At 46.9% G+C, this 13,697-nt stretch overlaps 1 protein-coding gene across 1 annotated transcript in view; it reads right to left on the bottom strand.

Moving 5' to 3' along the window:
* The window catches only part of AXIN1 (axin 1), a gene marked incomplete at its 5' end in the record, with an annotated part of 54,547 nt that overhangs the window by 23,986 nt on the left and 16,864 nt on the right, over positions 1 to 13,697 (bottom strand). The window contains 3 exons of the mRNA XM_089658266.1: positions 2,188 to 2,364; positions 4,985 to 5,538; positions 10,749 to 10,886. Of these exons, the coding sequence (XP_089514392.1) occupies positions 2,188 to 2,364; positions 4,985 to 5,538; positions 10,749 to 10,886 (869 nt within the window). The remainder of the gene's footprint in view (positions 1 to 2,187; positions 2,365 to 4,984; positions 5,539 to 10,748; positions 10,887 to 13,697) is intronic.

Genomic DNA, 13,697 nt, shown 5'->3' with positions numbered 1-13,697 from the left:
GCGGAGCTAGGGATACACGCACAGCAGCGAGGCCGGGGAGCTAGGGATGCACGCACAGCAGCGAGGCCGGGGAGCTAGGGATGCGTGCACAGCAGCGAGGCCGGGGAGCTAGGGGTGCGTGCACAGCAGCGAGGCCGGGGAGCTAGGGATGCGTGCACAGCAGCGAGGCCGGGGAGCTAGGGATGCGTGCACAGCAGCGAGGCCGGGGAGCTAGGGATGCGTGCACAGCAAAGAGGCCGGGGAGCTAGGGATGCGTGCACAGCAAAGAGGCCGGGGAGCAAGGGATACACACACAGTAGTGAGGCCGGGGAGCTTTGCTCATCTGTACAGCAGCAATGAGTCTGCGGAGCTAAGGATACATGCACAGCAGTGAGGCCGGGGAGCTAGGGATACATGCACAGCAGTGAGGCCGGGGAGCTAGGGATGCACGCACAGCAGCGAGGCCGGGGAGCTAAGGATGCACGCACAGCAGCGAGGCCGGGGAGCTAAGGATGCACGCACAGCAGCGAGGCCGGGGAGCTAGGGATGCACGCACAGCAGCGAGGCCGGGGAGCTAGGGATGCACGCCCAGCAGCGAGGCCGGGGAGCTAGGGATGCACGCCCAGCAGCGAGGCCGGGGAGCTAGGGATGCACGCCCAGCAGCGAGGCCGGGGAGCTAGGGATGCACGCCCAGCAGCGAGGCCGGGGAGCTAGGGATGCACGCCCAGCAGCGAGGCCGGGGAGCTAGGGATGCACGCCCAGCAGCGAGGCCGGGGAGCTAGGGATGCATGCCCAGCAGCGAGGCCGGGGAGCTAGGGATGCATGCCCAGCAGCGAGGCCGGGGAGCTAGGGATGCACGCCCAGCAGCGAGGCCGGGGAGCTAGGGATGCACGCCCAGCAGCGAGGCCGGGAAGCTAGGGATGCATGCCCAGCAGCGAGGCTGGGGAGCTAGGGATGCATGCCCAGCAGCGAGGCCGGGGAGCTAGGGATGCATGCCCAGCAGCGAGGCCGGGGAGCTAGGGATGCATGCCCAGCAGCGAGGCCGGGGAGCTAGGGATGCATGCCCAGCAGCGAGGCCGGGGAGCTAGGGATGCGTGCCCAGCAGCGAGGCCGGGGAGCTAGGAATGCGTGCCCAGCAGCGAGGCCGGGGAGCTAGGGATGCGTGCCCAGCAGCGAGGCCGGGGAGCTAGGGATGCGTGCCCAGCAGCGAGGCCGGGGAGCTAGGGATGCGTGCCCAGCAGCGAGGCCGGGGAGCTAGGGATGCGTGCACAGCAGCGAGGCCGGGGAGCTAGGGATACGTGCACAGCAGTGAGGCCGGGGAGCTAGGGATACATGCACAGCAGTGAGGCCGGGGAGCTAGGGATACATGCACAGCAGCGAGGCCGGGGATCTAGGGATAACATGCACAGCAGTGAGGCCGGGGATCTAGGGATAACATGCACAGCAGTGAGGCCGGGGAGCTAGGGATAACATGCACAGCAAGAAGTTAAGCTGCTGGGGATGTGCGAGTGCATGGGGGAGATATTCTGCAGGGGATCTAAACAACTAGGAATATATCTGCACATGGGAAATATACTGCAGATATTGCCTCCAGAGCCATTCTCTTCGTTTTTGCCAGCTGAGCTATTTGCGGATGTTGCTGACAATGATCAGGCTAGCACACACAAAAGAGTGACACACACAGTTTGCTAGGGTAAGTAGGAGATGTAGTACAGGCATGGGGGGCTTGAGTACCAAGAGGGTTTGAATGCCCTAACAGTAACAGAAAGTGGAATGTAAGTGACACATGTAAATATTCTTTCATACAGACCAAACATATTTGCAAAGAAAAGAGGTAATGTATACTCATCCTCAAAAAAAAAAAAAAATTATATATATACATATATATATATATATCTATATATATCTATATATATATATCTATATATATATATATATATATATATATATATATATATATATATATATATATATATATATAAAACTACGACACTGAAGGCTGTAAATCTATGTATTTCAGTTGTGTAACTAGCTGTGTCTGGAGCTCCACTTTAAGGACAGCCCTCCAGTTGCTGCCTAACAAACTGGCAAATTAATTTACGACCTCTGAAAGGGGGTTCCGAATACTACAATATATCTTTTGGTTCGGGAGATCCCTCTGCCCTGCTTTATAATCAACATCAGCATAATACAGAGGCAGTCTCTCACCTATGGACGGATTTTTTATGTCTGCTTATCTCCTTCTCTCCTTCCATTATCCATTGCATGATTTTCTGGTTTCTCTCCGCGTCTTCTGGCACAACTGGCATTTCATAGCTGGCACTTTCAAGCTTCCCGGAATCCACTTTCTTAGCGTTCCTTTTGGCAAGCATACTTACTTTTCCGCTGTAATGGGGGAAAGAAAAAAAAAATTGCAGCCATGAAGTCAGACTAACATTAACCCCATGAGAAAACCACCATCAGACAATTCTAACGAGGCAATGGCATGCAGCTTTCATGCGAGGTTTAGGCAGACTGCATCTGCATGTAGACTACAGGAATGACACTGCTGCGACTTGTAGTCCCAAAGTGGAGATTACTTTGCTGCCACCTGAAGCCCTACAAAGAAGAAACTTGTTCTGTTGTTCTCGCTGTAACGATAATGCGCAATAGAGACATGGAAGCTGTACGTGACAGCCATCCGGTTAAGGCCTCAGCCATTTTGTTTTTTATGCACAATCTTCTTTCTCCCCTCCTCCCTCTTGAAATGGAATTTGTAGCTGTAAATTGTAAGGAACTTCAAAAGAGCCTCTTATGGTAAATAAAACACAAATAGAGGCCAGCTCCAGAGCTGTAAACCGCTAATTAGGCTTGGCAGGAGGTCTATTTTGCAAAGACACTTTCCTCTGCCCTATCGTAAAACAATAACTCAGTCAGCTGTCACACATGACCTGTTAGGCCATTAGAGCCTAGGAATGCAGAGCGTGCCATAAAACGTCTACTCCACATGTAACAATTTAACATACAGTTCATAAAATTCAACAAGAACTGGGCACATTATTATTAGGTGTATATTTGCATAGGGCATTTCATGCCAAGCCAAACAAGGTCCTACATGACTATGTTAGCACAAAGGAAAGGGAAGAAAGCAGTCTCTTCCCTCCTGGGTGACAAGGGTACACTGTGTTTGGTATCCCTGGGTTTGAAATAGAACTCTGAATATTAATCTGCCAGTTGCTAGAATACAACCTGCACATATTGGAGGTTATTAAGATTAGTATGAAATTGTAGTTGGGACTTGGTCATAAACTTGATGACCTCCTAGAACCTGGGTGATTGGTCAGTTGTCTCAGGCTACAACCCTTTAATATCATAGAAAAGATTGACAGGCCTGGTAAAGGGGAGCTCTCGTTTAACATCAACCAAGAAACATCTTAACGGACTTGAGAGCCCAGGCAACATTTTTGTTTGGACAATTGGACTCTGCTAAACCAGGACTTTGCAAGCATTCTGCCTTCTTAATTCCTTTCTTTAATTTCTGTTGCAGTATTGCTCTCTTTATGTCTTTGTAACATCTTTTTCTGTAAATATTTTAAGTGCACTATTTTGACCTTTTAAGTAATAAACCCTATTTTGAAAAGTGTTGAAACTGTCTCTAAAGCTTTTAATGCAAACAAAAAAATCCCTGTCTCTTTAAGAGTGCTCCTGTATGTAATTATCCTCTAAATATACCTGTCTGTGGTGACAGTGTGTGTTGCAGACACTTATGCTGAAATCATAGTGTTATTTCTACGTTTATGAGTTTCTTCCTTCTCTGTAAAAAGGTGGTGGTGGCAGTGTGAAGGGTTAATTGCGTAATTAACCTGACCCAGTAACAATCGCTCTCAGGCTGCTGGCACAGATTGTGGTCACGCGAGCTGGAAAATCTTTGTGCAGGGTGCAGCTGAGAGTGGCATTGTTACGCAAGTGACAGCACGGTGCGAGATTGGCTGGTCCTTTGTCAAGAGCTGGCGAGAAGGGCAGAGGTCGGCCACCGCGTTCCGTCACACTCGCTATTGGATTTTCTTATGCAACTTGTAGATCCACAGAGAGCCCACACTGATGGAGTACATAAAATTCAAGATGGCCACCACTAGTGTGCTCCATTACACTTGTGACATCACCAGGCTGTACTCTGCCAGACTAGAGTGAATGCAGGGGGGTGGAGAGGGGCTCTCCACACCCTGCATTGTTTGGTGCCTTGAGCCTCTCGAACCTCCCCCAAACTCAGCTACGGATATGGAGCTCTTTTGTCAATCCAGGAGGCCATATACTGAAAAACCACAAAAAAGGTAAATTTTCATCAATCATGGCAGTCTCTGCCACACATTCAGGGACTCCTCATGATGAACGGATTTCAGTGCTGATCCTTGAGGATGAACTGCTCAACGATGACTGCAGCTTCAGGGGTCAGTGGGGTTATTTTTAAAGCTCATTTGCTGCTTCTTAATATCTGTCATTAGTTCACATTGCTGAGTCACGTGACTTGCTTGAAACTTTTGTGATTTAGCACTGCAGTCTATGGTACTCAAGTCGCACCAAAGCTGCGCAGGAACCTTTTTTTTGCCGCTGTGAGTTTGAGTCGCATTGATCAAGACAACACCCATTGAAATGTGTTTTGACTTGTCTTGTGAATTTATATATCCCAAGTCGCAGCAGTGTGAACCGGGGCTAAAGCCAGGCCACAGTTCCACTTTAAGCAATAAAAATTCATGGTAATTAGTATTTTATGTGCTGGACTCGTATAGCTTATTGGCCTGGGTGTCAAGACGTGCCTTAGGCTAGTTGAGTACATGGATAAATGTAGCTCTGAATAGCCACTTGCACCAAAAGTATATTTGAACATTTCATAACTATATTTTATAACAGCACACCAGATACCTCGTGAAGGCAGTTGCTAAATGTCCAAGACTCCCCCAAAAAAAAAAAAGTTCTGCCATGCAGAATGTATATGAGAACTAAGGAGTGAAAAGCAAACCTTGCATACCTGTAGCCCAGAGAATCCATAGGATTAGGGGCCATTCCCATACTCTCTGCATAATTTCGAGACTTGGTTGCATAGTTATGTGGGTCTGCATTCCATGGGAAGTTGCTCTGCACTCTTTGTGTGGCCTCAGCCTCAATTTGTTCTTTAGGTTTCACACCACTATGGTGGTGAACATGGTGATAAACATGCTTGTGGTGGTAAAGGTTGGATGCCTCAAGTTTTGAGTTGCTCTTGCCCGAATGCTTTCCGTGACCAGACTGCATTGTTCCCATGGATACAGGAAGGCCTTTGCCCAAGTGGCCATCCGGAGAGCGTGGTTTCGGGGAATGGCGCCCAGGGCCTGGAGACTGGCAGCCTGGGGTTTTCATGACGCGCTGCACGTGTTCATCAAGGATGGACTCTGGATTTTCTTCGTGGGCGTCTCTGATTGGCATCCCGACACAACCCATGTCAGCATAACGTGAACCAAATTGATGCATGGGCTGGCTTGAAGGCAACTTGTGGCTAACCATGGAAGGTGCAGATGAGACATCGGCATCATCACCTTCTTCTTCCTTTGGATGCAAAAAAGAAAGAAGTCACTTTTTGTTTACATTAATGCCAATAAAAAGACTGCGCTCAATCAATTTTTTTTTTATCCTTGCATTCTTCGTATACAGCTGCCCCAGAACCTAAGTTTGCCAAAGACAGGCCCGGTGTTCCCAGGTTGTAAGCACCACTCTTTAACCACTTGCTATCAGGGGAATTTTTTTTAATTCTTCACGTTAAAATCTGCTTTTTTTGCTAGAAAATTAGTTCGAACCCCCAAACATTATAGATTATCTGAAAGCCCTGAAGAATAAAATGGTGGCTGTTGGAATTTTGTATGTCACATGATCTACAAATTATGTATGACCGCGAAATGTGAAACTACTGTACCTAAATTTTTCTATAGACACTTTAAAAATCTTTCTCGGGGCTCATTGGTCCCATTGTATCAGTTAAATCAGGGGTCTCCAAACTTTCTAAACAAAGGGCCTGTTTGCTGTCCGTCAGACTTTAGGGGGGCCAGCCTGTGGCCATTGGGAGTTGAAATCGTGGTGTCAGTGGAAGCAAACAATGCATCTTTGGTGTTAGGGGGAGGAATCGTGCCTCATCATTGGTGTCAGTGGGTGGCATAGTGCCCTGTTGTTGGTGTCAGTGGGAGAAATAGGGCTCCGTTGTTGGTGTCAGTGGGAGGAATAGGGCTCTGTTGTTGGTGTCAATGGGCCCCATGTCAGTAACATGAATTATGCCCCATTGTTGGTGCCAGTCAGGGAGGAATAGTGTCTTGTATCAGTGGGAGGGAAAAGTGCCTCAAGGGCCGGATAAAGGCAAGAAAAGAGCCGCATCTGGCTCCCGGGACGCAATTTGGAGACCATGGAGTTAAATCTATAATGTTCCTTGCAAAGCGGAAAGGAGACTATTTGTTTATATCTACACAAAGGTGCAGTCACTTGTTTGTATTTTATTTCAGTTTGGATGTATATGTGCTAAATGTTGGCTGTATTTTCTGTTTACTGGAAATGTTCTTGATGATACTTTGATTTTTGTATCTTTGAAGCTTTGCCATAAATAAAAGAATTGCTAAAAAAAAAATAAATGTGCAGGTTATCAGTGTAGATAATGATGATGAATGATGGCCCTGAATTTATTGCCATCAAGTTTGACGTTTGCGGTGATACTTCCTGTGTGACACAAATTGCTGTTTACATGAACGTGTGGGACCTATACATGTTTGTATTTGCATGTATGTGTAGGGGGATAAGGGTGCTTTTAAGAAAAAAACTTTACACTTTTTTTTCATTTTACTTTATCGCTATCACTAAGGGGCTAAAAAAAAACCAAACTGTGATAGAATGGGCAGGTCCTTCCTATGGAGACATCAGGGGTCTATTAGCCCCCACAATGTCTCTTCTAACCCCCAACACAGTCAATCAAGCACAGATAATATTTGATTAGCTGCATCCCAAGGCTTTAGCAAACAAGGAATTAGCGCTCTGAAACAAAAACCGGTAAAATCAACCTTGTTTCTGGGTTCATTTTGTTACAGAGGAAAAAGATATTCCTAGAGGAATGGGAGAGCCTAGGACCTACCACCATTGGGCAGTGGCAGGAAGCCTTCTCACTACAGTAAAAGTGATCAGGTGGCCGTAGACCCACCCAGATCACTTTTAGTGAGCAGTCGATTGCTGCCTGTAAAAATGATGCCAACTATGTTTCCTAAATCCAGGATGGTTGTATACTTTATATGGACAGCAAGTGGTTAAAGCTTGGAGCCAATGATCTTGAACATCAACATCATGTGAAGAAAGTTAGCAGCTCCATCCCAAAACAGTGAAAATTCTGCTTAATATGGCTGCACTGGTGTAAATGAAACTGCAGCCAATTTTTTTTTGTCCTGCTTTCAGAGTAAGGAACATTTACTCTGGCAGGTTTTTATTGCTATGGGGAAGTAGTGGGTAAGGGGATCTGGGTCAAACGTAGGCTTGAAAGTGTAGTAAGTAAGATTAGGTGGCTCTCATGCAAATCCTCTAGAAGGTGATTTGGATGAAAACTAGAAGTGAAAGAGTGTCACATATTGATGTCACATAGTTGACAGTATGCAGCAAACACAGCTGCGTATTGTTGAACCCTTTGAGCAGCTTCACACTGCCCCAATTTGTGCAGTTAGCTGTGTTTTCCCATAAACTTCTATGATGTCCTGTGATTTTGTGCAGTTTCAGAAAGCGCACCAAAGATGCAGCATGCAAGAGTTTTGGTGCACTTTCTGAAACCGTACCAAAATCGCATGACCTCATAGAAGGTCTATGGGAAAGCGCAGCTAGCCCACGTGAAAACCACAGGTTGGCTGCGTTTTAGCAAATGCGCAGTGGAACAGTGTAAAGCCGCTCTTCGAGTCGATCACCTTTCCAGTTCATGTCACACCAGAATTTTGGAGCCATTATGAAAAGGGTCCTTCACAGAACTCCCAGAATGCATTGTTTGGACATATGCCGGAAAAAAAAAAAAAAATATTCAGACACTCAACCAAGTGGTGCTCCTGCTCTGCTAATACCTTCTGTTTTTTTTTTTTTGCAATATATGCCCCCATTGGGAAGATTTTGTTTGTTTACCAGCAAAGCATGTACTCTTTTCAATTGTTTGTTCAGCTGTTTCATGAGCTACATCAGGCCTTGAAATTTCCACTCGCCTGCTTGCCAATGGTGAGTGGAAATTATGGTGGGGCGAGTGTGTCCCCCAGGGCCGTCTTACTGAGCAGGCTCGGGGTTCAGGTTGGATCTGTCATTGGCACTGGGAGCCGTCAGACTGCTCAATAGCTGAGCGCAGTGAAAGCAAAGGAAGGAGTGTGTGCTGTGCTCTCTGTCTCCCCCTAGAGTGCAGTACCCGGCTCTGTGAGTGAACAACGAAGTACTGCAACTTTTTATAGGTGTGTGTGCACGAGTGTGTGTGTGTGTGTCTGTGTCTGTGTATGCATGTACGTGTCTGTGTGTATGTGTACATGTGTCTATGTACGTACATGTGTCTGTGTGTACATGTGTCTGTGTATGTATGAACATGTGTCTGTGTATGTATGAACATGTGTCTGTGTATGTATAAACATGTGTCTGTGTATGTATAAACATGTGTCTGTGTATGTATAAACATGTGTCTGTGTATGTATAAACATGTGTCTGTGTATGTATAAACATGTGTCTGTGTATGTATAAACATGTGTCTGTGTATGTATAAACATGTGTCTGTGTATGTATAAACATGTGTCTGTGTATGTATAAACATGTGTCTGTGTATGTATAAACATGTGTCTGTGTATGTATAAACATGTGTCTGTGTATGTATAAACATGTGTCTGTGTATGTATAAACATGTGTCTGTGTATGTATAAACATGTGTCTGTGTATGTATAAACATGTGTCTGTGTATGTATAAACATGTGTCTGTGTATGTATAAACATGTGTCTGTGTATGTATAAACATGTGTCTGTGTATGTATAAACATGTGTCTGTGTATGTATAAACATGTGTCTGTGTATGTATAAACATGTGTCTGTGTATGTATAAACATGTGTCTGTGTATGTATAAACATGTGTCTGTGTATGTATAAACATGTGTCTGTGTATGTATAAACATGTGTCTGTGTGTGTATAAACATGTGTCTGTGTGTGTATAAACATGTGTCTGTGTGTGTATGAACATGTGTCTGTGTGTGTATGAACATGTGTCTGTGTGTGTATGAACATGTGTCTGTGTGTGTATGAACATGTGTCTGTGTGTGTATGAACATGTGTCTGTGTGTGTATGAACATGTGTCTGTGTGTGTATGAACATGTGTCTGTGTGTATGTACATGTGTCTGTGTGTATGTACATGTGTCTGTGTGTATGTACATGTGTCTGTGTGTATGTACATGTGTCTGTGTGTATGTACATGTGTCTGTGTGTATGTACATGTGTCTGTGTGTATGTACATGTGTCTGTATGTATGTACATGTGTCTGTGTGTATGTACATGTGTCTGTGTGTATGTACATGTGTCTGTGTGTATGTACATGTGTCTGTGTGTATGTACATGTGTCTGTGCGTGTGTATTTCTGTGTATATACATGTATCTGTGTGTGTATACATGTGTCTGTATGTGTGCGCGTGTGTGTGTATACATGTGTCTGAATGTGTGCGCACATGTGTCTCTGTGCGTGTGTGTGTACATGTCTGTGTGTGTGTACAGGTGTCTCTGTTTGTGTGTGTTTGTTGGTGGCGAGTAACTCTTAAGGCCTGGCTAGTAGCTCAGGACTTGAAATTTTAAGCCCTGAACTACATGGTTTCCTAAGCTGTACTGCAGTCCTACTTCAGAAACGCAGCACTTTCCAAAACAGGCCAAAAAAAAAAAAAAAACAGGCGCGGCAAACCTCAGAACTCCATAAAGAGCTATGGGATTCCAAAACTGCATGGCAGGAGTCAGAAGTGGTGGTAACTCTCAAGATGCTCAAAAGCACTGCTGAAACGGCTTTCTGGCAGCTGCTTTGAGTGCGGAAAGGGGGCACATTTGGGTAGGTTTTCCACTTTCACTTTATTTTAGGAAGGATATATTGAAGCTTTGCAAACACTGCCTCATTCATTGCTCAATGCTCAGTTATGACACTAGATGGCAGAGCTGAAGCATTCATTCTTTACTCGCCCTGCCAAATAGCTGCACTAGTAATATTTCAATATCTTATTATTATTATACAGGATTTATATAATATTATTATACAGGATTTATATATTATTATTATACAGGATTTATATAATATTATTATACAGGATTTATATATTATTATTATACAGGATTTATATAATATTATTATTATACAGGATTTATATATTATTATTATACAGGATTTATATATTATTATTATTATTATACAGGATTTATATAGTGCCAACAGTTTGCTCAGCGCTTTACAATATAATGGGAGACAATACAGCAACAATACAGTTCAATACAAGAGGGATAGAAGGGCCCTGATCCTGGGAGCTTACAATCTAAGAGTGAAGCCTAAAATCAAAATGAACACAGAAAACACATTTTGATACAGTCGCATTTTTAGCCGATCAGCTGTTTACCTTAGCACTTGCATTCAGTTACAGGACACCTAGGTAAATGTTTTGGAAAATGAATTTCAAACGTATTGCGCTCAGGTGCTGTGATCAGGTTCATGGCCATACACAGACATGTCACCCTGACTGCAAGGGATGACAGATACTCACAGCTCTCACTCGTTTCAGCCGCTCCTCCAACTTCTGTTCCGCTTCACGGTCTCTCAGAACTCCCTCCAAGCGACTTATTAGCTCAGCAGCAAATTTTTCAGGATCAACATGAATATCCTTTGGCATGTGATATGTACGCTGGAGGGGGACAAACAGTATAAGGCAGTGTGAAATTTTTTTTTTTTTTGGTTAACACAGGCACTAAGCTTACTAATGAAAGCAAAAAAACATTTACGCCAATCCCATATCATCATCTTTCACTGATCTGGCCACAGTAAACGAAGATCTCTGGGGCATATAGAAGACACTACAGAGGATTTCAGGCAGTAACATTTTGAGACATCATTTACCTGAAAGAAATATCTGGTGTGACTTTTTACATGCTACTGTTTCATATACAGACTTGAAGATACTCCATCCATTAGATCAGTGGTTCTCAACCTTCCTAATGCCGCAACCCTTTAATACAGTTCCTCATGTTGTGGTGACCCCCAACCATAAAATTATTTATTTATTACTTCATAACTGTAATTTTGCAGTGGGGGGAATAGTGCCCCATCGTTGGTGTCAGTGGGGGGAGGAATAGTGCCCCATCGTTGGTGTCAGTGGGGGGAGGAATAGTGCCCCATCGTTGGTGTCAGTGGGGGGAGGAATAGTGCCCCATCGTTGGTGTCAGTGGGGGGAGGAATAGTGCCCCATCGTTGGTGTCAGTGGGGGGAGGAATAGTGCCCCATCGTTGGTGTCAGTGGGGGGAGGAATAGTGCCCCATCGTTGGTGTCAGTGGGGGGAGGAATAGTGCCCCATCGTTGGTGTCAGTGGGGGGAGGAATAGTGCCCCATCGTTGGTGTCAGTGGGGGGAGGAATAGTGCCCCATCGTTGGTGTCAGTGGGGGGAGGAATAGTGCCCCATCGTTGGTGTCAGTGGGGGGGAGGAATAGTGCCCCATCGTTGGTGTCAGTGGGGGGGGAGGAATAGTGCCCCATCGTTGGTGTCAGTGTGGGGAGGAATAGTGCCCCATCGTTGGTGTCAGTGTGGGGAGGAATAGTGCCCCATCGTTGGTGTCAGTGTGGGGAGGAATAGTGCCCCATCGTTGGTGTCAGTGTGGGGAGGAATAGTGCCCCATCGTTGGTGTCAGTGTGGGGAGGAATAGTGCCCCATCGTTGGTGTCAGTGTGGGGAGGAATAGTGCCCCATCGTTGGTGTCAGTGTGGGGAGGAATAGTGCCCCATCGTTGGTGTCAGTGTGGGGAGGAATAGTGCCCCATCGTTGGTGTCAGTGTGGGGAGGAATAGTGCCCCATCGTTGGTGTCAGTGTGGGGAGGAATAGTGCCCCATCGTTGATGTCAGTGGGGGGGAGGAATAGTGCCTCATCGTTGGTGTATGTGTGGGAGGAATAGTGCCCCATCATTGGTGTCAGTGGGAGGAATAGTGCCCCATCGTTGGTGTCAGTGGGGGGAGGAATAGTGCCCCATCGTTGGTGTCAGTGGGGGGAGGAATAGTGCCCCATCGTTGGTGTCAGTGGGGGGAGGAATAGTGCCCCATCGTTGGTGTCAGTGGGGGGAGGAATAGTGCCCCATCGTTGGTGTCAGTGGGGGGAGGAATAGTGCCCCATCGTTGGTGTCAGTGGGGGGAGGAATAGTGCCCCATCGTTGGTGTCAGTGGGGGGAGGAATAGTGCCCCATCGTTGGTGTCAGTGGGGGGAGGAATAGTGCCCCATCGTTGGTGTCAGTGGGGGGAGGAATAGTGCCCCATCGTTGGTGTCAGTGTGGGGAGGAATAGTGCCCCATCGTTGGTGTCAGTGTGGGGAGGAATAGTGCCCCATCATTGGTGTCAGTGGGAGGAATAGTGCCCCATCATTGGTGTCAGTGGGAGGAATAGTGTCCCATCATTGGTGTCAGTGGGGGGAGGAATAGTGCCCCATCATTGGTGTCAGTGGGGGGAGGAATAGTGCCCCATCATTGGTGTCAGTGGGGGGAGGAATAGTGCCCCATCATTGGTGTCAGTGGGGGGAGGAATAGTGCCCCATCATTGGTGTCAGTGGGGGGGAGGAATAGTGCCCCATCGTTGGTGTCAGTGGGGGGGAGGAATAGTGCCCCATCGTTGGTGTCAGTGGGGGGGAGGAATAGTGCCCCATCGTTGGTGTCAGTGGGGGGGAGGAATAGTGCCCCATCGTTGGTGTCAGTGGGGGGGAGGAATAGTGCCCCATCGTTGGTGTCAGTGGGGGGGGGGGGAATAGTGCCCCATCGTTGGTGTCAGTGGGGGGGGGGAATAGTGCCCCATCGTTGGTGTCAGTGGGGGGGGGAATAGTGCCCCATCGTTGGTGTCAGTGGGGGGGGGGGAATAGTGCCCCATCGTTGGTGTCAGTGGGGGGAGGAATAGTGCCTCATCGTTGGTGTATGTGTGGGAGGAATAGTGCCCCATCATTGGTGTCAGTGGGAGGAATAGTGCCTCATCATTGGTGTCAGTGGGAGGAATAGTGCCTCATCATTGGTGTCAGTGGGAGGAATAGTGTCCCATCATTGGTGTCAGTGGAAGGAATAGTGCCCCATCATTGGTATCAGTGGGAGGAATAGTGCCCCATCATTGGTATCAGTGGGAGGAATAGTGCCCCATCATTGGTGTCAGTGGGAGGAATAGTGCCCCATCACTGGTATTACTGACGCCAATGATGGAGCACTATTCCTCCCACTGACACCAATGATACTTACCTTGCTGACCCCTGCTCCAGCTTGGGCTTGCCTTCTTCCTCTCCCATCTACAGCCAGCATACCTGGCTGCAGCAGCAAAATTTGCACGGTACAGACACTTACCGATGAGCTGTCTTCCTTCTCTGGCCGCTCTCCTCTTCACTCGCTCCGGCAGCTCCCTCACTCAATCTTCTTTGATCTACGTGCTGCCGCTCGGCTCCTCCTCTCCAAGCTCCACCTCTTTGCCGGTGATTGGCCACCTGTG

Source organism: Staurois parvus, unplaced genomic scaffold (assembly GCF_062004578.1).
Source record: "Staurois parvus isolate SC_StPar_1 unplaced genomic scaffold, SC_StPar_1.0 ptg001060l, whole genome shotgun sequence".
Taxonomy (NCBI): domain Eukaryota; kingdom Metazoa; phylum Chordata; class Amphibia; order Anura; family Ranidae; genus Staurois; species Staurois parvus.
The sequence above is the reverse complement of the archived record's forward strand: the minus strand, read 5'-3'. Positions and strand labels throughout refer to the sequence as shown.